Source organism: Cyprinus carpio, chromosome B1, assembly GCF_018340385.1.
Source record: "Cyprinus carpio isolate SPL01 chromosome B1, ASM1834038v1, whole genome shotgun sequence".
In the NCBI taxonomy this organism is placed as follows: domain Eukaryota; kingdom Metazoa; phylum Chordata; class Actinopteri; order Cypriniformes; family Cyprinidae; genus Cyprinus; species Cyprinus carpio.
Window position 1 is genome coordinate 28,009,022 of NC_056597.1, and position 26,932 is coordinate 28,035,953.

The window sequence follows — 26,932 nt, forward strand, 5'->3', positions numbered from 1 at the left end:
CCATTAGAAATTACCTTTGCCTGTTTTGGCAACCAGATTAATTTAGCTGCTCCTAATGAAAAGATCAATCCAGAAATACATTAAAAAAAGAAAATAAACATTTTTTGCCAGTGGTAAAGTATTTGACTAGTCCAGGTTCCCCAGTCATTATATTTGACAAAATTGTAAATATTGGTCCATAGATTTGACAATAGTCAAATGACTGGGAACACCCTAATTTGTAAAGAAGTCCCCAAGCAGCTTTGTCCCATCCTATGTTGACCAATCTCCACCTTGTTTGTTTTTGCACCTGATAAATCTGGGCCTTTCCTACATTATAATCATAGTAATACCTCAAAAGAAACTACAATTTGTTGAGGTCCATATTTTAACCTCTTTTTTAGTTTGTAAAAATATTTTCCACTGCAGAAAGTCCCCCAGTGCGTTGCAAACAAGTAAATCAAAAATGTAATATAATATATATATTAATTAATATAATTAATTAATTTTATATATTTCCTAATTATATTATTATTTTTACATTATTTATGGGGGGTTTAATTTTGGTGGGGGGTAATTAGTTGCTGTTTTCAAACAAACAATCGATTAATCATTATTAACTCGCATCCAAAAATAAGTGTTGTTACATTAATGTGGGGTACTGGGTTGGTATATTACGTATATATTAGAACACACATACAGTAAATATTTTGAAAAAAAAATATTTACAATGCATATATGTTATATTCAATATAATTTTATATAAATATTACTATAATATTTAATATAAAACTTTTTTCTTAAAATATAACAATTCATTGTGGTTGTTATTTATTTATATATACATAATACACACAGTAACACACATTATTATGTAAAACAAACTTTTATTTTGGAATGCGATTACTAATCAATTTGACAGCACTGATTTATATACAATACACAACACATTATAGCCCTTTTCCACCCGTGGTGTGTACGACTCTCGGCAACGGCTCAAGTGCCCGTTTGTAGTTTCCACTGCAGTTTAGTCATCGCTTTAGAGTGGGCGGGATTATTCACATGTCGTTACAGTGGAAAAGCGGCATATTTTTACATTTTTTGAAATGTAATTGACTTTCATTTTTGGTGTTGGTTTTTGGTGCTGACTCCTATTTGGAGATCATTACTTTTGTATGAGATAAATATTGCCCCAGATGTAAAAAATTAGGTTCCTAAAAATACAATTACTATAAATAAATTTATTTTAATAAGGAGCCCTTGTTATACCTAACTGCATTTCAGTAGTTGTAGCTTAATTAAACTACTGTGAAACTATAGGGCTTTTCAAATTTAAAGAAGCTTTCCCCAACACTGGACGAGATTTACAGAAATTAGTAAAAACCATTTCCACTCAAGTACAGAATAAACAAAATACAGTTAATGAAAGGTTAGAACCACAAATACACTGAGCAGCACGCATACACTTAAATATCCACATGAAGGCCATGCAGAAGGTGGACACACATACCATGCGTGCTCATGCACTGAGTGAGGGGGAGGGGGAGTGGCCTAACCATCATAAGAGTCCAGCAGAGGCAAAGAGCCCCGCCTCTCCCCATACATTCCTCCCTGAGAGTCAAAGAGAAAGAGAGAGAGAGAGAGTGGAAAGTGGATAAAGAAAGGGAAAGGCATGTGAAGAAAAGGTGAGTGATATGGAAAAGAGAGGGGACGCGTGTGAGAGAGTTAGTTTGAGGTGAGACCCCTCCTAGTATTATTAGTGAAATCACAGTAGGTTTAATAACAAGTTTCAGGTTTTGGGATGTCTGGTTGTGCTGAATTGCTTGTGAGGGAGGTTTTCAGTGAGAACAAGTTTGTTGTGTGTAACTGCTCAGGAAGTGGATGTTCCCTTGCAGTGTGTGTTAACCTGAGGTGCCTCTCTGTCAGATCGATCCAGAGTGTCATCTAAAGTTGTTTTCTTTTCTTTCTCCGTTCCTCTCTGGTCTAGTGTAGAGTAAGCATCTGGCACCACAGATAAAAAGCATTTTGAGTTGGGGAAATACCAAGAAAGTCCACATTTGTATTCAGCAAGAGTGATCATTTGTAACCCTATAAGTGTGTTTACTATTTCTTTTTCACAAGCTTCTGTTAAAATCAGCATATTAGAATGATTTCTGAAGTATCATGTGACAAAGACTGCAGTAATGATGCTAAAAATTCATCTTTGCCATCAGGAATAAATTACACTTCTAAATATATTAAAATAGAAAACAGTCGTTTTAAATTGTACAATATTTCACAATATTACTGTTTTTTACTGCATTTTTGATCAAATAAATGCATCCTAAATGCATTCATTAAAAACATAAAAAAAAAAACTATTTACCAACCCCAAACTTAATGCCATGATATTTATATAGTTTATATGTAACATTTTATAATCTAGTTAATTTTAAAGTGCAAACTGAGGTAAAAAGACAAACTGTTGAAAAAACCTAATCCACCACTGGAAAATGTGGCTAAAATGTCATTTTAGACATTGTGTATAACCATTAGGTGCGTCCCAAATCGCGTACTTATGCACTATTCTATGTCATTTTTTTAGTATGCATAGTGCGAGTAGTGCATTCACACTGAAAAGTCCAAAAAGAAAAAAGTGCACTTTAAATACCCGGATGATGCATTTAAATAACTGAAAAAACAAAGTGTGGAATGTTGAACACCTCATGCATTCAACTGTCACAGCTTTAATTACATACCGAAGGGGGACGGGCTATCAAACTCCGATTATGAATGACAAAATAGTCTTACATATTTTATGCACTACATGGTTGAATAAATAATGCACGAGCGTACATAGTGTATGAGTGCATAGTGTATAGTGGCGTCATTTGGGACGCAGCTACAAACTATGAGAAATAAAGTATGTGGTTTTTTTTTAGTTTTTTTTTTACCTGGTCCCATGTCATTAAGAGGAATCATGTCTCTGTCTCGGTCCTGTTTGCCCCCTGACAAAGACACCCAAACAAAGTCAGATCACAGAAACACTGAGATGTATCCTGCATGTCCATACGGCCGATAAACATCTGTTTTTGTGTAAACACTACAGAGCATTCAGCAGGAATGTGTTGTGTTCTTACCCCCCGGTCTATTAGCGGCAGGGTGCTGTCCTCGTATCCTCCGTTGCTGCGGGTGTTGAGGGGGGTTAGGTTCACCATGAAGTCTGTTGTTTTCTTCCAGCCGTCTTTCTCCAGTGTGCGGCGGAGCTCTTTGAAGCCCCACACGATCTGCAGCACCTGCCCAGCACCACGCACCTCCCGATCTGAACGGTTGCTATAAGAGAAAGCGGGAGATTGGCATTAGCAGTTAAATACTTGTTCCTCTTCCAGGTTTCTCCAATGTGACCAAACAGTTATTCAAAATCACTTATTAAAATCTGTCTTTGTTGATGAGCACCAGTCTCTCGATGCCCTGGGAGCTGCGCAGGGTTTTGGCAGCATCCGCGCTGGAGCCGACCACCTCCGTCATAGTGCTGAGAACAGACACCACCGTCTCCTCTGAGAGCGCGCGTGCAGGCTGACTCTGACCACCGCCTGGCAGATTGGCCACCAAGTTAGGCACTGCATGCTTCCCTACACAGAGAGAGGAAGTGGGTAAAATACACTGGGATTCATTCATTGGGACTGTACAAATATGGCTTTTTTAAATATGAACATAACACTGAATGGACACAAATACGAAGGAGAAAAACAGGTATCGTTTGCTCACATACCTAGCAGCTCACGGTTGCGAGCATCAATGGCCAGGTTTCTCAAGGCTCCGGACATGGCTCTGACCACACGGTCGTTCCCATGAGACAACAGCTCAGTCATCATCGGCAGGCCATGCTCCTGTCTAAACACTGCTCTGATGTACCGCCCATACTGAAAAGATAAGGACAGACGTAAAATTAGGAAACTGTCAAATTTTTCCTCCTCCTGATAAAACAAACATTAACTAAAGAATAGATGATAGATCACATACATATACACACATATACATATAATATATATATATATATATATATATATATATATATATATATATATATATATAATATATATATATATATATATATATATATATATATATATATATATATATTTCTTTCCTCCAATATTGAGGTCACATTTAACCCACTGACCCTTGGAAACATTATAAATATTAATCTTTTAAACATTTAATTAATTTGAACTTTAAATAGGATTTAACTAAAACAAAAAAATATTGAGAAACAACTAAATAGAAACATTTGTATATTATTGTCATTAATGCATAATGGGTAGAGGGCCAAAGCACACTGCTGTATAAAAAGGGGTGTGCTGATTTTATTTGATTTAAACAAGATTAAATTATAATTGCAAAATGGAATGCAGCACAAATAATAATGGTTTTATCTTGATAGTCTTGTTTCCGTTATTATTAAATTATGATTTTGGCTTCTTAAAATTAAGCTCCTTTAATTGCCCTGGCTTATGGGCAATTGAATGTTTTTCGAATTTAATAAACATTATTACGTGGTCATGTGGCATAGTTGTAAATCAGATTAAATCACCCTTGGGATGTGTGTCAACCAATCAGTATCAAGAAATAAATATGCCATATTTATTGTAAAAGATGTCAAATGATACTTTCGTTTACTTTTCTCCCCACTGATGTCCACTTATATAGATACTATTTTTTTCAGTGGCAAAATACAAAGCTACAGAAGTTCAGAATGAATAGTTTTTGCAGCCCAGTTTACATAAATGCTTGTATTTCTGGATTAAAGAGTTCAAGTTGCATTAGGTTTTCATAGTAAATCAAGCTTTTAATTAAATAAAAATATGGCTCCCCTTTAATGTTGAATGAGTCGAATACGCTCTGGACTGCAATAGCAGTATTGTCTCTTCTCACACAAAGATGCATTCAACATGACTTTTACTCACAGTCCCAGCGGCCCGCACACAGGTTCTGCACGGCCCCCGCCGCCGCTTCGAGAACCGAGGGGTTCTTGCTCTCTTTCAGGAGAGAAGTGTAGACACGCACCACCTCTGGCTGGAACAGCAACTCATAACCTACAAAACACAATCATTATATTTTACTTCATCTATTATTCAATTACAATACGAAGCAAAGTGTAAGCATTCAGAGCGAAACAAGACTGTCACTGTACCTTTGGCTGGTGTGCTTCTCTTTGGAATGTCAATGGTATCTGATGTTCCATCATCCTCTTTTTTTCCTGAACACAGCAGACGGCATGAGCAACAAGTGAAATAGAGTGACACAGAAATCTTATCTGCTGTTTAATGGTAGTGATGTCATTTGTGACAAGAAAACCGTTTAAGATTTAAGAAGACAAAGACTTCTTCAGACACAGTTATGACAGAGGCTACATTTATACCCAGAGGAAAACCCCATGTGTTATAATGACTGATGACTTAAAGCCCCAATATACTTCAAGTGAACTCAAAGAATAAACTGGTGTGTTGTAATTTCAAATAAAATCAGGCCAAAAACAAAGTCTATTCGGAGTTTGAAACAGCTTGCTAAAGCAAACTTTCCATTATAAAGTTTACCACGACTACTAGTGAACACTTATGAACTACCATTTGATTTTATAGAGAGGTGACAAAATGCAAGGTTAAAAGAATCAGACAATTATCTTTTAATGTGTCTATATGATTAAAGATTTACAGTGAAGGTTTATAAAGAATGGAGTTATCAGAAATGCTGCGTTCTGGCACCCTCTGGAGGTAACTAGTGAAATGTTAGAAATACAGAAAGCATTTTTACAGACCAGTCACACAAAAATCATATATTAAAGATTTTAAGGACATTTCCCAGTTTTCTAAGAACAGATTTATGCAAAAATTTATTTGTCCATGATAGTCTGCATGTTTACTAGGGCAGCTTACTAGGCTTTAAAACGGAGCCCTAAAGTTTAGTGTCCAGCGACATAATCTGATACTTGTTAATGATTCCACGTCTACTTCCTTCAGATCAATAAAAACCTTATTTGTGTGACTGGTCCCCCTTAAAATGCCTTCTTACTTTACCAAAGTAGTGCAGCTCATAAAACCGAATGTGAAATGGGATGAAAAAACACATTATTTCCCCCAAAACATTACTTGAGTTTCCCACTTCAGATCCATTTTCTGAACCTTGACCTATAACGGTGTTAATAATGGGTTACAGTGAGATGAAAAAATGTGATTCCCATGAAAGCAAAGCAAAGCCTTTTTACTCTAAAAAAGGAAAGAATAGAAAAAAATAAAAAGAGAGAAAAGCTTACCTTTGGAAAACCACTCGTCTGTTACAGGATAAAAAGACGTACGGATTGAAAGCAGAAGAGAGAGATACAGAAGAAAATGAGAGGAAAGGATTGTTTTGACATAAAAAAAAACTGCAATAGTGCCCCAGCCACCCTACAATTATTCAGCAACAAACCCACAAAGCACACACTCGTGTGAAATTCATGCACGTCACATCTCCTTCTTGTGTAAACAAACTTGATCTGGCACATATTAAACTTACAAGCTTAACACACTTTAAAGTGTGTACTACGATTAAGACTAGGAACAGACACAGCCTCTTGGTTTGGTTTACACAAAACAGAGATTATGCACTAGAATGCAAAGATAGCAAGTTAAACTTATTTTAATTGGTTACGGCCCACAGCCAGCGCTGCCTGTGTAATGAATCAGACACACACCTTTGCCCTTTCGGGAGCTGAAGCAGCCGCCCTTTTGGGAAGGGGCGGGGCCTTGATTGACAGGAATCGTCTCCTGATAGCGCTCAGAGCCTGGTATCTCCCGATGCACCTGATAGGACAGATTCCTCAGCAGACACACGCTGTTCTCAATTAGCTGCACACAGACATAAAAAACATGATTAAATACTAGATACCATGTAAGAGAATGAAACACTACAGCTACCAATGCCAAGTTTAGTTTTCATATATAAAATCATTGCAGACTGATCCTATTAACTAAAGATTGGTGTGTTTATATATATATATATATATATATATATATATATGTGTATATATATATATATATATATATATATATATATATATATATATATATAAGAGTAATATATGAAGATATAAATATATATATTTATATTAGTCAAACAGCCCAAAAAAAACCTACTAGCTCTAAATAACCCTTTACTGACCCAAATTATAACACTGCATGACCAACAATGCTTTCTTCCCCATTTGCTCTTCCCTAAAACGCTCTACTCATGTGCTTCCCCATCACAAAAAGAGCAGTGTGCATGAAAGTGCAGCTTTCAAAGCCCGAAAGGTCAAAGTCCAGTTGTTACCTTGTTGTCCACATCTTTACAGTTGATCTGTGACTGGACGATGTACATGAGCGAGTCGACCAGTCCAGAGCACTCCCTCAGCTTCCTCCTGGCCTCGCTCCGCTCCGAGCTCACATTCCTGAGAGCAAAATGTCATGCAACTAATTAGGACACAGCCTGTTTAATGTTTAGTAACGTTTGGCACGCACAAAGTTTTAGCTCCAGGTCATCACCTAAAACATATTAAACACGTGTATACACAGATGGCATCTGAAAGGCTGAACGGTGAGGGTTAAAAAGGCAAGACACCGTTAGCTCTACTTAAATGTAATCATGGTGTAAAACCATTCCTCCGACTGAACCGACTGCTTTCTAAAAACCTAACAGGCGAGTGGGAGAAGTGAGGGACACTCTCAAAGAGAAGCACTCAAGGGAAATAAGTGGATTCAAAGATCACATTTCTCTCTTTTGTCCAAACTTTGTCCTGATTCTTTCACAGCCTCAGAGATTCTTGCTCGCAAAACACAATTCAAGAGCATTTCCTTTGCACTTCACTCCTTTCTTCCACATAAAATGCAGTTTCCTCTCACACATACACAAACTTTCTTGACAGGAATTCTTTTGCAGCACTGAGACACACCCCTCCTCCCTTTAAACGTCTTTCATTAATCTGAATCATAAAAACCGTCCCTCCTCAATACATCCTAATCCTTTCCTCCGCCCCTCTCTCTGGCTTAACTACTCTTGAGTCTCAGGCTGAAAAAAAGTATAATTTGAATTTGCTCTCAGCCACTTTGGATAAAAGCGTCTGCCAAATGCATGAATGTAACGCACCTTAAGCAGCCGGTGGTGTTGGTGAGCGCCGTCTCCCACTCCAAGTGTCTGGGTTTGCAGCTCTCCTCTCCCCCTTCGTTCCCCCTCTCCCAGCCCGAGTGAGGAACCATCACCTCATCGGACAGGGCATGCAGCGCGTGGTCCACGATCTCCATCTTTACAGAGTCGTGAGACGACAGGTTCCACAGCTTGCCTGAGAGAGAACGAGCCATCAGTTACTACAAGATGCAAGCGACAAACTGTCTTTTCTTGTTAACATCACAATGAAAAAAACCAAAGAATATATTTCTGATGTGCAGCAAAAGATAATGGAGCTTCACAAAATTCAGAAAGTGACTTTAAGAAAAGAGCTAGAGCAAGAGAAGCACCATCATGGAGCTGGGAATCTGAAGGGTCTGGAGTGATTCTGGATGAAGGAATGGTCTCTGATCTCGTCAGGTGCTCTCTAACCTCATCAGGCATCATAGGAGAAAACTACTATACTATTTTTGGCAAATGGAGGTTTCAAAAGTATTGAATAAAAGGGTACCTTTAATTGTGTCCAATGTGTATTAGAGAAAAACATTTATTTCATAATGATAAATTATTATTCTCCAATGAAAGGTTACATTTTTGTGCATTTTTTAAATAAAAGGATTAACAAATGCAGATTTATTTCCAAAGCCTTCTTTGATCATATTTACCAAGGGTACCAACAATTCTGACCATGTGTTTTATGCATCTTGCTTTAAAAAAATAAAATAATAATAATTAGAAATTACATTCATATATGATTAAATAAAATTTTAAATTTAATAAAAACAACCAAAACAACTGAAACGGAAATTCACACATTTTTCTAAATGCATGTTATTGATCTTACTGTAAATAATCAATCCATGCATGTTTCGGTTTTTCTTTTGAGCTCGTAATTTTTAAATCAAAAGGTCGGTGAAAAAACAGATTTGTATCTGATGGCGTTCTTACAATTTACTGCATCCAGATCTGCCTCCAGCCAATCAACAACCAATGGATAAATCCCCACCCTACATTTTTCCTTTTTTGATAATCTGCTTCACTCGGATGTACATCTCAATATGGATTTGTTGCTAACACTGTGTCTACACCAGACACGACAGTTGTCATGTCATACCGAAACAGCTAAAGTCTGTCTACACTGATTGTGACAAAGTGACCACTGAAAAATATTTGCTTCTAACGAGGCAGCAGTTTTTACCGACTGGGATTTTTTTGTGAGTCTGTTTCATTGTGACTATACTAGTATAAAAACAGTGTGAACCTGTTATGGTGTCAGTAAGGTCCTGATCTCTCGTCTTCCTCAGTAGCCGCACCAGCCCGGGAATTCCATCACAGTTCTTGATTGCTATCTTGTTATCTGGATCTCGTCCGTATGAGATGTTCTTGAGTGCTCCGCATGCTGCGTAATGCACCTCCTTCTTTGGGTTATCCAGCATGGACACGAGGGCAGGGATCCCCTTCAGTCGTCTTACTTCTGACTTCACCTGCAAAGACAGAAAGCAAAGACTGAGGGCATGGAATTTGCATAGAAACCATGTAATTAGGGCAACTTCTCAAAAGCTGGTACTAAGTGATGAAATCACAGGCAATCAGAATAAAACTTTGGCTTGAGTAAGTTTTAAATTAATACTATTATTCAGCAAGGATGCACAACAAGAGAGATAGTAAAGACTCTTTACATTGTACAGTATTACATTTGACTTAATATACTGCTATGTGTGCTGGGATACCCAGCATATTGTGTAAGTGCATACTAACCTTATCGTTCTTAAAAGTGAGATGTTGCAAGAACGCTGCAGCGTTGCTTTTGACAGGGTCCAGGCGGTAGTTGAGCATAGCGATGACTTCAGGAAGCTCCGGCTGCCTCCATGATGGGGGGGGGGCCTTTACGAAGAGTGCTGTCCAATGATGCCATGCTGCCTCTCTCTCCCTGGGCCAGCGGAGCTCCTCCTCCCCAATAATACACATCACCAGCTCCACTCATATCACCATCCAGTGTGCCCTCATATGACCTACACAAAACAAACAGAAGTTCAAACTGACTGATTTTTTTTTTGCCACCCCCTTCTTCTGTGAAACGCAAAAAAAAGACAAAAAACTGGTCTGAAACAACATGAGAGTTGTGGACTATCCCTTTAATACATTTGCCAATCAAAATGATTTTCTTAACATCTAAATGAATACACTTACCCTGTCCGGCGTGGAGGTGGGGCATGGTGTGCTTGTGCCAACCGGGGCATTGTGCTGTAATGCATGGCTGGTCCCATGCCATAATCGGGTTCGTCGTATCCAAGGCTCCTCTGATCATCCTCCAGGCCATATGGCTCTGGTACAAATCGCTGCATGCCAGAGATCTCCATAGCACTGCCCATACGTCCTACCTGGGGCTGGGCTGTGTATGGGTCATGCGGCCGGCTGTGTGTCCGATAGGCGGAGTCCATCGTGCGATAGGCATCCACTGGCCTAAAGAGAAAGCAATAAGGGAATAAATTCGTACATCTACAATGCTCGATCTCATACAATGCAAACGCAACAGGCACAGACCTGTAGCGGTCATCCATTCGTATCCCTCGGTTGAGACTGGCGTAGGCTTCAGAAGAAGGGTAGCTGCGGAAATCATCATAGCCTGGTGGTCCATAGTGGTAGTTACGGGGGACAGTCGCAGTGGGGTAGTCCATGGGGCCACCCGGTGGCCTATAAACACGGTCCATTGGGGTATTACAACCAGGTATCCCAGTGACTGAACCAGTCCCATCAAGGGAAAGTGTGTCAGAGACTGAGGGAATGACTGTTCGCGTGGTAGTCATCTTTGTGATCTTCTTTACCTGATAAGAGGAAGCGCCATCATTATCTTTCCAAAGACAAGTGGTCATACTTCACAAAATGTTGTCAGTTAAATTAGACTGCAAACTTACTTTTGTCTCAGTGCGACGTGTGGTGCCATCATCGCCGGTTTCAACTGAAATAATTGGCATCGACTCATGGGGGTCCTCCTCCACTGTGACCGACTCAACAATATGACCAGGGTCCAACATCCTGTACTGTAGCACAGACGCGTAAACAAAGAACAATAGTGAGCATAAGCCAATTACAGGAAGTGTGTACACTCACACAAACACACCATCTGAAGCTTTCCTAGGTGGAACAACAACAAATTAATGCAGAAACAGAAATAATTAAGTGGGAAAATAGTGTCTTTCATGTACATTGACACACAGGGTTCAACAAAAGAAACCAGAGCTGTGTCAATACGCCTTGTTTTTCAAAGCATAAAAACAGATGAACAATAAATAAGCATTTTAATTTATACAATGTACATTATACCTTTAAATGTTTACAAAAAAACTTAAATGTTTTTTTCCGGACACATAAAAATACCTATAATCATATTATTTAGGCCTATATTTCATAATAATAATAATAATAATAATAATCATAATAATAATAATAATAATAATACAACAATCTTAATACTATTTCATTTTTGTGAAATTATTATTAGTAGTAGTTTTCATATTATTAATCTAGTTGCACAATTGGAACATATCCATCTAAAGAAAATTATCCATTACGGTCACCATACTAACCTGAGTCCCGTTTATGTATCCCTCACTTAATTTGAGCCGTTCTAACTCTGCATCACCAGTGACACGGCCGTTCTAAAGAGACAGAGAGAAAAAAAATTACAACAGGCCAAAACAACAACAAAAAAAGAGAGATAAGAAGCCGTCAATGCGGCCAGTGATCATTCAGAGAGACCACAAATTGTAGCAGGACCATGAGTAAATACCGTAACAAATAAACATTATCTTATGAATGTTCATGCAAAGGATGCATAGGGATAAACAACACTTTAAAACAAATGAGACCGTTGCATAAGAGAAACATGACAATGTTGTGGAAATGGATGAATAAATGAATGCCAGGAATGAGAAGGGAGTTGACTGCTACTAGATAATATTACTCATGCTTTTACATGACAATGGCATGCAGCACCATTCACACTTAAAGCACAAATTCTCTACACGCAAACCAGGGGAAGTGGGCTGCTGTACTATTCTCACGCCACAGAGGGAGCCGTGAAAGTAGATGGTAATCTTAGCTGACAGGCGGGCTTGTGGGAACCTGTCAGCAGGTAGGAACTGAGCCTGCTCAGCATGTTAATATCTACACAACTATGTCAACAGAGAGCAGATACATATGATGGCGGTGTTCCAAGCACTGCTGATCAGCTTATCTTTACATACATGTCTGTCTCTGTGTGTTAAAGTGTGCTAGAGAAAGAATGGAAGAGATTTTAAAAAAACTTTTTTTTTTTTTTTTAAATAAACCTTTTATTATTACCCTCTATTATTTAATCGCCATTTTAAGCCATATGGCACCTTTATGTGATGATCATACCTGGAGATCAATCTTTCTGTAGTTCTCAGTATCATTCACATTTGTGGTAAATTCAAATGTGGAGCATTAAAACAATTAATGTGGTGGCTAGAATGTTTGGACTATTTATGGTGCTTTATATTAATTTCTATTTAGTCTTTATAGCAAATAAAATCAAGTCCCTATTTATTATTATAAATTTAATTAAAACAAAGTGCAACCTAGACATCCTGCAAAAGATCATGTTCCATGTAAGAAAATACGCGGTAGGGGTTTGAAACTGTTATTACTGTGTATTACTATTGAAACTGTGTTATCAAAGGGATAGTTCACCCAAATATTATAACTGTCATTTACTCTCCCTCACGTTGTTCCAAACCTGTATGAGTTTTTTTCTTATGTTGAACATAAAAAGATATTTTGAAGAATGCTGCTAATTGAAACAGTTGCCTATCGACTATCATTTTCAGTGACTGAAAGAAAAAAAAAAAAAAAAAAAAAAATAATAATATATATATATATATATATATATATATATATATATATATATATATATATATATATATATATATATATATATATTATAAATATATATATATATATATATATATATATACACACATATGAGATGAAAATCTTAAAATTAGAAATGTTGGCACTTAACTGAAATATAAATCAACTAAAACTGACAACTGACTGAAGTTATATAGAAATACATAAATTAAACGACAAGCACATAATAGATAAAACTAAAATGGAAATGAAAAAAAAAAATTATATACTACTACATTAGTATATAAATAATACTAAAATAATGGTTATATTATACCATGAGAGCATACAAATGACAATATAAATTTAGGTGAAGAAGTACTTCCAATTTTGAGATATTATGTTTGTCTGATGTATCTGAGTGCCAAGAGAAACACAAGTTGAATGCACCTATCTAGCTATGAAGAAAACCTTCAAATCTTTTGAAGTCACACACACACACACACACAGTCGACGCCCTTGAAGGAGGGGCCGTTTCTAAGTTAGAACCATGCAACCAATCAGAGAAGTAAACTTCTAGTCTGAAGTAAACTGAGAAAGCTGAGATTAAGACGATACTTAACATGTTCGCATTGAGCAATTTCCACCATAAGATAGAGCTTTCTGAAATCCTCTACACACAAGAGAGACTCGTCTTACTAAACCGGTTTGTTATCTCTCCACTCACAGACATCAGCAGAAGGGGGTTTTGGTGTTGAGAAAGTTTCAGTGACAACTGAGACATTCACCATGAGGGACAATGAGTAAACGGGGGAAAATTCCTCTTCGCTGAAGAATACTCATACCGTTAAGTCAAACAGACAGGTTAATGACACATGTACAGACAAGCGTTTGTGTGACATTCCCAAAAAAAACAAAAAAAACAAAAACAAAAATGGTGACATGAGGAAACATGCAAGGGAAGTGTGACTTAAAAACTAAGTATTTTGTGATGCCACACTCCATAAACCGCAGAATGATGCAGATGGCTGCGCTTTATGATGACAGGGCAGGTGGGGAATGATGACAAGAGGAAAGGATGCAAAAAGTGGGTTCTGGTGACATTGAACACAACGGTTGAAGGATGGGTTTAATCGCCATGCTCCTTGAGGTGCAAACATTGGTGCAGAGTGATGCGGCATGGCTGATGATGCGGAGAACCCTGCTGCTGCGTGATTGGCTGGGAGGGCGTTACCTGCAGGGTGGGGAGGGGGCGGGGTAGGGTACCGGAGGGCCCCACGCTCCTCCTCTCCTCCTCCAGAGCTCGAGTCAGACGCTCGAACTGCATCTCCTGCTCTCGCACGGAGGCCAGGAGAGATGCGGCATTCTCACACTGCTCCATACACACTGAGAGAAAGAGGACAGGGGTTACACACTCGCACACATCATGAGACTCGTGACACACGTGCCCTGAAACACACACACACAAACAAACACGCTGACACAAATACACCACATAAGAAGGCGAGCGCAATGTGACCCATGCGGCAAGCTAAATCGAGAAACGGTAACTCTGAGAGACGGAAGAGAGAATGTGTGAGATAGAGAGAACATGACAGACAGAAAATAAGAACTGTGAAGAGACAGGTGCTAACAAAGTGCTTCAGACGCAGACGTGATCACGCTGCCACCGCTGAGTGACAACACACAGAGGAAACCAGACCCGGTTTTCAGTTCGCAGATAGCAGAGTGACTCAGACACTGTGTGAGAAGAGATTGTGTCGAGGCAGGAATGACGAGTGCAGACACAACAAGCAATGAGCCAAGGTCTGTTCGAATCAAAAGGGGCTACACGAAACAGTACCGCAGCTAAAGAAACTGTCCGTTCTGCTGTGCTGGCCTTTCTGGAGGCCATTTCACTGTCTGACAACTGGAAACAAACTCAGTATTTTAATGCTTAGGGCTTTTCTAAATAGCACTGTAGCAGTAGCACGGTACTGTCCAGCAACGGGATCACACATTTACACACTTCAGAAAATACAATGATACAGGTCCACTTTTTTTTTAAAATAAATTATACATTTAAATACTATGAAATTGAATATTATATTTTTTTAAATGATAAAAATCTTCAAATATATAAATAAATATAAATAAAACTAAATAAAGCTAACTGCCATCAGTTCCATTTTCTCACACACAAGCGTGACGTTATCACTACATTTTAACAACTTGCAGACCCTTTTAGCAACTTTTTCCATAAAAAGTACATGACAAACTTAGCGACTTTTTTGGATAAAACCTTAGCTATGGTTCAGTTCAGTTGGAAGATTTCGCCAGTGCTGCCCCGCGAGCGTGAGGTCTCTGACTTCCCCGGCGCAGTGTCGTCTCTCTAGGCGTCTGTTCTGTGCAGTGAACGGCAGAGAAGCAGTGCGTTCAGCTGGCCGTACCACAGCAGACTCGTCAGTAAATGAGTATAAAACGGCATTTCCAAGCACCTGTTGCTTACTGACTGTTTGGGCTTATAAACATGAACAGTTCGTCTGTTAATGTGCACAGTTTGTTACTCAGATGCAGGCAGTGCGCTGCCTGAGGCAAAAAAAATAAAAATTAAAAAATTAAAAAAAAAGGTAATATAGCCAAACCTACCCGCATATAGTCACTATTTAGCGTAGAGGTATGTTGATTTTATCAACATATAAATCAATATAAAAAAAAACCCTCTTATAAATCAGGATTTATGGATTAAAGTGAGAGTGACTCCTGAATATTAAATGGGTTGTGTTTAGTCACTATAGTTTGTTTTATTTATGACAACAGAAAAAATGGAATGGCTTATTTGGGCATTCAGTTGTAAACAGTATGTTAAAGTTCAAATATTAGAACAGATCCAAGGTGCTGAACGCAAAACCTGACGTCATAACGTCATAAATATGCTAATTAATGTAACGTCATCTGCCGCCACGAGTCTCACAAAATCCCGTGTGGGAAACATTGCTGTAGATATTTAAAGATAGCCATCTTTAGCATGACTGTTGAAATGAAATGGTAATACTTCACAGTAAGAGTCCAGTTGCAATATTAATGAAAGCTGTAGAAGTATTGTTCCTAGTGTGTTCATTTCAATACTTACTAATACTTATAGGCCCCATTTTTAAATTTTAAAGTTTCTTTTTTAACATTAGTAAACTATGAAATTACTAATGATCAATATAATAATTAATATTAATATGTTTATTCATAAAAAAATGGTTCAGTACTGCTACTGCTTTTTTTTAAATTGTAAAGCACTGTTTTAAAAACTATTGGTTGATTAATCTGTATCAGCCAGTGTGGTCCAACCTCGCTATCGGTAATATCAGTAAAATCCACTATCGGTCGACCTCTACTTGTCAGTGAACTATGGCTCTGTGTAGTAAATGCTGCTCTGTCTGAAAGCAGGTGATGGAGATTTACTACTAATCACAGAATCGGCTTTACTGACATGATGTGCGTGATGATCGCATTCGATTAATTGTGCAGCCCTACACTGAAACTTTATAAAACAGCTGGAGATGCTACTCTGAAGGCTCAGAGATCTTTTATTATTCAGTACTAAACATAGAACCTCCATTGTTAGATGTGAAACTTAAGATATCAGTAGAGTAGTGTATAAATAACTACTACTGAGAGTTCACGCTGCATTTGCTCATTAGCACCACTGATCTGGGTGGGGTGTAAACGCTGCGTGTGAACAGCAGGTGGTAAAAAAATGCATTAAAAAAAACTCTGGAGCGCTGATCTGAGCACTGATATCAGCACAGTGATGTGCTCTGAAACATGACTGATGTCATATATGGAAGCTGAGTCAATTTGATTTACAGGTTGAGAGAAGTTTAAAAGATTCCCTGGAAAGTACTACAAAGAGAGCATGGCAGCTTTACACAATCTATATCAGCTGAACTTCCCAATTTTTTTTTTTTTTATTTTTTTTTTTTTAAGATTATTATGGTTAAGCCAAAGTGAAAGAGAAACAAGCCTTTACCTGTACCCGCCCTTGTTCGGGAAATTATTATTTCAAAAGATAACCAAAACATAACTTGTGCACAATCATTAATGGGCCAAATGTAAAAACAAAATTCCAAACCTGTGACAAAACAAGCGATAAATAAAATTGGATAACCAAATTTCCCCAGAAATCACCTGCATACAAGTGCAACCACATTACTACGTTTACAAGGAATAATTCATTCAAAAAAAAAGAAAGTCGACATTTACTCACTCATTCTCATGCCATGACTAATCTGTAAGTGATATCTGGTAGTAGTCAACTAATATGAGATTTTTCAATTGCCAGTGCAGATATATTAATGTAAATTAATAAATAATAGGCTTATATTGTCCACCCTGCTATCCATTTAATAATTTATTTGTAAAAATGTTTTGTAATAAATGCATAATTTTTGTAATAAATGCATCATTTCTGCAATTTAACGAGTTTCACGTTTTTTTAAATATTAGAAAAAATGTCAAGGATCAATTAGAAAATTTTTTGAACTTGATAAAAGAAGTCTTTAAAATAAACAGATTTTTAACCCTATTATAATATTTTTCGCAATCTGTTAAATTATGAATAAAATTAAATGTTAACCAGCAGTGCACTCAGTAATATGAAATTTGTGCACAGTGGAAATCATATTTTCAGAAAATAAATAAGTTAAAAATAATAAAACACAGGTAACACTTATTTATCATCTAGTACAAGTGAATAGGACATGGATATACGATGAATATGACATGGATAACTTGAAATCAAGGATTTAAAGTAGCTTATTCGACTCAATGTATCCAACTCACACGGTTTGCATCCTTCACGTCTCATAAAAAAAAGAAAGCTAAACTAAGCTTGAATATGCGAAAGCACAAATGAAAGAAAAGCTTTGACTAATGGAAAGATTATCCATGAATGTGTCTTTGTCTATTGTGCAACATTCCTGTGCAATATTTGTCCACTCACTGGAGCTTTTAGAATGCAAACAATGCAACATGTACATCTTTTCTGTGCAATACGATATTTAATAAGGCTAAAACTTACACCTATTGCCTTGTTTATATTGGTTTGTGTATTGTTTGTCTTGTATTTGTATAGTAATAACATACTTTTTCTGTATTACAGATGTTTAAGTTACATGTGACTGCACTGTTAGGATTGCTCAAAATTTCACTATACTTGTATATTGACAATAAAGAATCTTGAATCTTAAATGAACTTAAGTTTCAGCCTAAAATTTATTTGCTTGAAAAGACTTTGGTTTCACATGTGGTTAAATAAATACTGACAGTTTTAATGGCTGCATATAAAACTGAACTAAAACGCATGACTCATACGGACCATTTTAAGGTACTTTGAGTTGTTGTTTTAGGAACTTGATAGCTTTTGATCACTTTATGCTTTGTTGGATGGAAAAGAACAGCATGAACATTCTTCAAAATGCCCACAAGAACAATCACTGAATGTATATTTTTAGGATAAAAACGTCTTTAAAATAAATATCACAAGACTCCTAACAACTAGTCAAAGCACTCCAAAACAGTGGCCTTGAACTGAATACAGAATCGAAGACCTTATATAATCAATCTGAGCTTTGAATCTTTATATACAGCTCTGCAGGGTTTGAAACTTCCCAACATCTGCAACAAAGCCACTGCATAAATAAAGCACAAAACTCATCACAAATTCAACTGAGATTTCAAGACGTCCACAAAACTACCGTGCATGTCAGAAACTATTTTAAGGAGACCACAAAAGCACAACGATCCAAGAGCGAAAAAGAATCCCGAAAAACAAACAGCGAGAGCAGGACTGAAATGGAAGCAAGCAGAAGTCAAGGCCAAAATGATCCAAACGGCAGCATAGGAAGAGCTCCGCCCCACGAGTGCTGTAGCCACTGACGACTCAAGAAGTGAACTCAACCCGCAACCAGCTCAGGAAATATTTGCAGCTGTCCGCCTAGTGGTTAACAGAACAATAGGAAATGTGTGTCCACTACAGAGAATCAGTCGAGGAGAGGGACAGCAGCGGGGTATGCATATGCCGTGGTGATTTTAGTTCGCCGGGGGGGGTGTGGGTGTGATGATCGCATTGTCCTTGAAAACACAGACGCAGCAGTCAGTTTCAACTAGGACTGAAACTGTTTTTCACCTCTCTTCGACTTCCCTCCCCACAAAGCAAACAGACTCTCGTAGAAAGCGAGGAATGAACACACACACACACACACACATTCCAGCTTGTATTGTGGCATGTCAGGATCCTGTCTCAGCTCCTCTGGCAGTTCGAAAATAACTGGAAAAAACCACTTCTCTTCCTTTCTCCTTATATGTCGCTCTTTCTCTGCATTCCCTATGACATATGTCCTCATTCTTTCCCTAAGCATCTGATTGAAGAGTGTGTAACTAATGACTCATTCACATCTCAGACCGTTTCTGGCTGATGCATGCATCATCCAGACAACAAAGACTCCTGATACACTTTTCACAAAGTAAAACACAGAGGGGAGTGTCTAAATTATAATGTATTATACAGCTCTCTGGGAATACTTCATTCTGATTGGTCGATGGCAATATGCTGTGGTTAAACATTTTTGTGCTTGTTGTGTTAGTTGTGCATCTCTTATTTCACTCTGTGGTCTCTTCGCCCATTATAATTTCGGCTTAAACCATTATTTCACGTCCATTAGTTTGTTTATTTAATAAGTAGTTTGTATTACGTGCAGTAATGTACAGAGAATTAGTCGTTACTGGAAAATAAACCGCATTCAGGATGATAGAAGGACATGGTTTGTGCTTTATTTCACTATGATGATTAGCTGAAACTGCATTAGTACCAACGTAACTATGTTTTTGAGTATGATTATTAAACAAAATGTACACTTGTAAAGAATGATTTTCGAAGTTGTAAATAAAACATCGTTGGAGTACACTTAACAAGAAAAAAAAACAATGCCATTTCTTTGTAATTATTTCTAAGTTTCACTAGCATTTGTTGACCACATACAAGCTTTCTTAAAAAAAAAAAAAAAAGTGCTACATCATAAAATAAAACATTTTCAAACATAAACCACCAGAGAGAAGTGTCATATCAAAAGATCGTGTTATGACATTTATTAAAAATGTCAAAAATAGAAGTTAAAGGAAACATGTATGGATGAATTGTTCACAATAAGATGCATTTATAAAACTGATATGGGGAATTTCCATTTCATGCTGCAACTTCATAACTGTAATGACACATACAAGTGACACCTTGCAGACAAGACGCTATAAAACCATTGTGTTGCAGGTGTGATGTCTACTGGATTGTGGTTCACACACAAAGCTTCGACTGTGTCTGAAACAGAAGGCAGCTTCCTTGCTGACTATTCAATCAATGACTTCACAGACAGCAGTTTTTGTAAAAAGGTACCCGGAATAAGGAAACAGGTCTTCTAAATTATAGACCAAAGAGATTGACTTCTAATGCACTATAATGCTCCTACAAAACGAATGAGCTGAAATCAATTAAAAGCAAACATTTAAATAACGAAAGAAATCAAAAAGTATTTAATAAATTATTATGTATTTATTTTATTATTATATTGATGTGATGTAATCAATTAATATATATATATATATATATATATATATATATATATATTATATATATATATATATATATATATATATATATAGATATATATATATATATATCTATATAATATATAGCGTAATATATATCTATATATAATTATTTATTATTATATTCTGTCTAATATAAATATAAATATATATATCTCAATTCGGACACAGCCTATTTGCTTTACAAATAGGCCTCCACAGGACGCAACCAGCTGCGAAAGTTCTCATCTTCTAAGGAGAAAACTGTCATGGGACGACTCTCTAAATAGGTCTGACCTAGAACACCCTGAAACTTGGGCAAGAATCACATAAAACATGGTTTAACACCACAGGTACACTATATCTGCAGAGCTCAGCTACTGAACTATGCATCAAAAACCCAGCATCACTGGCACAAAACACACATCTGGTCAAATGCCAGTCCATATTAAGAAAGCGTGATTCATAATGCACCAAAACCCCATTGATACTGCCCTGAGCTCAGGCAGGATTACAGAAAGTGTCCCATGTGACATCATCAACGCATCATCAAAACCATTTGATTGTAGAAGCCTCATGACTGACGGAGGTAGGAATGGCAGCATTAGACATAAGCCCGCGTCATTTAATTTGCAGGTGCTTAACCACTTGCATCCTTTAATGGGATAGCAGAGGTATTAGACAGCTAAGCCACTAAGCATCCAGACTCTAAACACCTTTGGGCTAAGATAACACTTACAGTGAGATACAATATAACAGGACACAGTTTAAACATATTAAGGGCAAGTAAATTGATCTTGCTGTATAACAGACTGCAACAGCACCAGGCGGTCAAATATGATCATCATATGCATGTGGGAGGCAATTCAGACAACAGCTGCTGACTTCTGCTCCAAATATGTGGATTATGGGAAGAAAAACATTATGCGGACTATAATGTGCCTTTATATGGAGAGACTTTGAGACAAAGTCAATACAGGTGTCTGAGAACACTCTTAAAAATAAAGGTGCTTCACGATGCCATCCATAGAAGAATTTTTCTGTCTAAATGGTTCCATAAAGAACCTTTAACATCTGAAGAACCTTTCTGTTTCACAAAAGGTTCTTTGTGGCGAAAGAAGGTTCTTCAGATTACAAAAAGGTTAAGAAAGAGATGGTTCTTTAAAGATCCTTTGACTGAATGGTTCTTTGTGGAACCAAAAATGGCTCTTCTATGGCAGAGGTTCCCAATCCTGGTCCTGGAGAACCCCAACACTGCACATTTCAGATGTCTCCCTATTCAAACACACCTGATTCTACTCATCAGCTCATTAGTGAAGACTCCAAGACCTCAAATGTTGGTCCTGGAGAACCCCAACACTGCACATTTCAGATGTCTCCCGTTCTACAGGACCAGGATTGGGAACCACTGTTCTATGGCATCGCTTGAAGAACCTTTTGAAGCACCTTTTATTGTTAAGAGTGAAGGAAAACACTTTAAAAACACATACCAGTCTGAGAATAGACCTTCATCAGGCTAGCGTCATATTTAATTTTTAACAGGAACGAAAAACGAGGGGCTGCGAGGGACAGAAGTTGTTGTTTAACAATAAAATCATTCTGAACAAAATAAAAAAAGCTCCATCAAAAAAGTTGAGTTTGAAAGTGAGTCATGAAAATTAAGTGATCTTGGATTCTTATGCCACTGTATGAATTGTTGAAAAAAAAAGACCTTTGTACAGTGTGTGCCATTGTTAATTTTTGTATGGAGTGTAATTTGTATAGTGTGTGTATTTGATTTGTAGTGCTCTCGCCACACTTCATGCATGCTTCTGGGTTCCTGCTGACTCAGGCAATGCTGAAATGTAAAGAGCAACACCATTAGCACTGGCTCGTCTCCAGTCTAATGCTCAGTGAACTTTGGTACACACAGAGCCAACTGATCCACAATTTAACTCACTATAACTCCAACTGCTACCCGCATTCAGTGTGTGTTAAAGCCTCAAAGCATCTACTGACCTTTTCTGCACGACACATAAATTAGTCATCATAGATTATAGCCTTTACTTCTCATTCAGACAGCTCGCAGTCAGAGCGCAGAGACACGGAAACGGGAGCACTGGTGACGTAATGCTTTTCAAACATCAACCTGAGGCCGTTACTGCAGGTACAAGGTAACAAGGAGGGGCAGACCATTCCTCTCTTCCTGTAATGACGTTGCCTGGAATTTGAAAACCTTAAAGTATAGTGTTGTAACCAACTGTGGAAAAGAGAAGGATGTGCTTTTTTAAACCATGCTTTGAAGAACTATTACTAGCACTGTTTCTCTCCACAAAGTTTCTTTCCTTTGGAAGAACTGCAATAGAACAAGTGGTAATACTTTTTATTTTTTTGGCCAAATTGTTTTAACAGAGACATAAATGATACATTGGGCTATTTCTGATAGAAATGGAAAAGTATTATCTTATGAACAATTTATGAGTACAAAGGACTTTCCCTATACATTTGGAAGAATGACTTATTAAAGCAAGCCCCTCAGCTCCTAACTTGTAGAAAGTCAGCAAAACTATAACTCTTTAGCAGTTATTACTTCCAAACTGGGTTAGATAGGATAAAAAAAAACATTTTCAAAAAACAAAACTTCTTGGAAACCTCTGTTGCCTGTAATATGTTAAAGACTGGCTGGCTGGTTCTCTACAAATATTGTATTAAAATAAGAAAAGAGGTCCCAAGCAAGATTTTACCCGTCAGTTCTTTAATCGCCATTTAATCTTCCACTGACATCCCGTAATATGGCCATAAATTAGTCTCCCTCATGTTGTTTCAAACCTGTATGACTTAGTATATAAAAGATATTTTGAAAAATGCTTCTGTGTTTTGTACAATGGAAGTGAATTGTCACCAACATTCTTCAAAAAAATCTTCTGCAGGAGTAACAAATCCATACAGGTTTGGAAGGCCATGAGGGTGTGTAAATGATGACAGAATTGACATTTCGGGTGAACTATTCCTTCAAGCAAAAAAAAACTGTAGTATATTCTGAATACAGTCACTCTCCAAGCATGCAGTGAAGTGCCTTATGGCTTGATTGGTTTACTACATATTAAAAAGTGAGAAAAACATATCAAAAAAGCTAGCAATATAATACAATAAAAGTCTTGAACTGTAATTGTCGTCATTTTGGCTTTATAAGCAAAAAAAAAAAAAAAAAAAAAAAAAAAAAAAAAAAAAAAAAAAAAAGTATACACTTAATGCCCAAGGTTCCAAATGTTCTTTTTAAAGTGATGCATTTTTACAGTGATGCACGCTACAATTTAATACTATTATTTTTGCACCGGTATGCTAGTAAGAAATAATTGCACTGTTTTAAAAAAACAGCGCTGTGTCCTTCCGCGTTTGGAAGACCCACACACCCTGGTGTTAACATTAGAGCCGGTCATTACCGCGGTCAAACTATTTGGTTACCCGTCATTTATTGAGGAGCCGTCTTCAAAGACACACCTCCCTCACAGTTTTGACTCATTCTTCACTAATTCAGTTAGCAACGGGAGGATTGAGCTTCCTCTATGGGTGGGGGGCGTCTTAAATCGGGCGAGTGTACACACGCACCGGCCTTTTCAGGTCAAGGTAAAAGCGAGGAGGAAAAATCCCAAACATTCCCGCTTTGAGCCTTTTGGTTTCTACTTAGGGTCTGATCACGAGCGGCACTGACTCATGCCGAGCGTCTCAGACGGGTCGAGAGGTAAATCACACGCACGCACTCAGTGTAACCTGCTGCTTCACAGGGGTTGTGTGTAAATGAGAGTCACTGTTAACACACACACACAGGACCGCGGCCTTTCCTTCCCCCACCCACACACACACACCCCTGCACTAAAATACTAACTCAACAGGTTTCCAAACTTTTTTCGTAATGATTATTGCCTATATCCGATGACTTAACTGACCGAATTTCGCCCTCTTCTGGGAAAAAAATAGGAGTCAAAGTCAAGTAAACCTGAGAGAAACAGCGCACCTGTGGGGCTTCGTTCAGGGGAAGCAGTAGTGACCAATGCGATACTACATAAACATGTGAATCTCGACCCAATACACTGCGCTAAAATCATTTTAAACACCAATACATTCTTTCTCATTTGGAAATTGCGTTATTTTGATTTCAATTAAATCCACTAGTTTATAAAGAGTCACCTGTATCTCTAAGATTTAATTCCAAAAACACACTGGATGCTATATTTTGGAACTTTCTATATTCTCCGTAAACAATGCTTTAAATTACTTCCGCAAGCTCAGGTGTGTTCACGGGCCTTGACCTGCTTTACTTCACTGCAGTGAACATTTCACCCTCACTGCCATTAAACAATCCAGAGTCATTACTTGCTATACAGTTTAAATCCACATAAAAAAAATAATTTCGACAACACCTACAATAACATCAAAATATATCACAGTCTCGAGAGAGAAAAAAAAAAATCGGAGGAGGGGAAAATTCCCATTGAGTTAGACTATATAAACAATTGAAATCGTCACATTATTAGATACGAGGCACTAACACCAATCTAAGTGTAAATCAGTTACTGGATTAATTTGCAGGAATTATGTCTTGAACATGAACATGATTAATACAAGAGCACTGTCATATTACTTACGCACATAAAACAAAAGAGCTCCCAAAACCAAGAACTTTATCCGCTGTATTTATCCTGAATATCTGCAACAAGGTTGAGGGAAAGCACCGGAACGCTCCGCTCCCAGTTATTCTCTCACAAAGTCTGCATTACAGCACAAGGCAAAGACTACGCACTCGATTTACAGATGAACTTTGAGGAATTTCAGGGAAGCGGGCTCCCTCCGTCCCAGAGATCCTCCTCACGCTCGTGCCATTTCGATTAGCACGGCGGCTAACTCCACTAGCCTGCTAACATGGAGAGCTGGCTAACTTTGTTCTGCTCCTCAATTACGAGGCCAAACAGGGAAAACCAGAAGACAACAAAGAGAGCTATCAGAAAGATCAGAACAAACAGAAGAGTTTCCATGGAGTCTACCTTTGTTTTTGGTTTCGTTAAAGTCCCGATGTGAGGTCGTGGCCTATCGAAACGGGCTTCTCTGTGGCCAGTTTCAGATTTTCCAAGCGGTAGGAAGTGATTGTAATTCCAAACGTTTGCTGCTCTATATTTGGGCGTCTCAGCCCCACGCTACGCCAGACGCATCTGCCCTAGTTAATGAGTTCGCTTTCTAACGAGTGGCCTGTAACGCGTTTCTCCCGACGCAGCAAAACAAAGAAGAAACCTGAGATGAAGAGATTTAAGCAGTCTTTTTAAAAACCCACCAATCTGTCTCGCTCTCCTCGTTCACTCCTCTCTCCGCTCGTCGTCCCAGGGTGAAGCGTCTGACCCCTCCCCTGTGGAGCAGGAGTTCACCGACACCGCTTTGGGCGGGCACACGGCGGACTTTTCAATATGCAAGCGAAAGAAATAAAAAGAAATATATTACGCTGCAGATTTGTTCTTAAGATGTCAACGCACTTAAACGCAGTTATTCGTAGTCGTGTGGATTATTAGACTGCGCTGTAGATAATATGCAACGACTACAACGACTTTTCGCTGCACCTGTGAACCTGCGATACTTCGTCACGGATTGATTGGGAATATGAGCTCAGAGAAATTCCACTAAAATGGAATCGTTTATTCGGAACAAAAAGAACATACACTAGGCTTTATAGAACGTAGATAAAATAAACATCAAAGGCTCACATAATTCAGTAATATTTATTAAAACACCTTTTTTATTAATTATATTTTTAATTAATTATTCTATCAAACTTCTATTTAGTTTTTAATTCCAGTTTTTTTTTACCTTTGTGTTAATTCCCTGTTTTGCATGTGCACAGTTATTAATCTCTCTCTCTATTTTTTTTTATTTTTATTTATTTCTTCATTTATTTAGTTATGTTTATTTCATTATCCTGTATAATGATATGAAAATCAAATAAAAAATTGTAGGGTTCCCCATTTAGTGTCCTCAGATTGCGAGGTTGGTTCTCCAACGGATTCTGCCAGTGTAAATAGTTCCTCAAGTGTCTTTTTAATTTGTACCCTGCTTGTGCAATGAAGAAAAAAAAAAGATCAGTCATTATCAATAAGAGGGGAGATAATGTGCTGGCTAACTATTTAACCTGTTTTCAGATTTTGGATTTCATTATTCTTTTAAGTAGCCGCATCACATTCATTTTTCAAGATCAACTACGAGGAATATGAGGTTGGTTAATTTACAGTTTTGAATTTAATGGAGATTCTATTTATTCAGTTTGATGAGAATCTTGGTGGAGTTGTTA

The 26,932-nt window shown here is 37.7% G+C and overlaps 1 protein-coding gene across 1 annotated transcript; it reads right to left on the bottom strand.

The window, feature by feature from the left end:
• Window positions 1-1,489: 1,489 nt before the first annotated feature.
• Window positions 1,490-25,921, bottom strand: LOC122135932 (catenin delta-1-like). The gene is given in 21 exon segments (XM_042717133.1): window positions 1,490-1,590; window positions 1,886-1,980; window positions 2,913-2,964; window positions 3,099-3,291; window positions 3,395-3,590; window positions 3,731-3,884; window positions 4,930-5,054; window positions 5,153-5,218; window positions 6,272-6,289; window positions 6,692-6,845; window positions 7,309-7,426; window positions 8,122-8,314; window positions 9,401-9,623; window positions 9,898-10,012; window positions 10,014-10,151; window positions 10,330-10,602; window positions 10,684-10,964; window positions 11,055-11,180; window positions 11,727-11,798; window positions 14,246-14,397; window positions 25,644-25,921. Coding segments are annotated over 20 exon segments (2,799 nt in total). The 5' UTR covers window positions 14,393-14,397; window positions 25,644-25,921; the 3' UTR covers window positions 1,490-1,530.
• Between the last annotated feature and the right edge of the window lie 1,011 nt (window positions 25,922-26,932).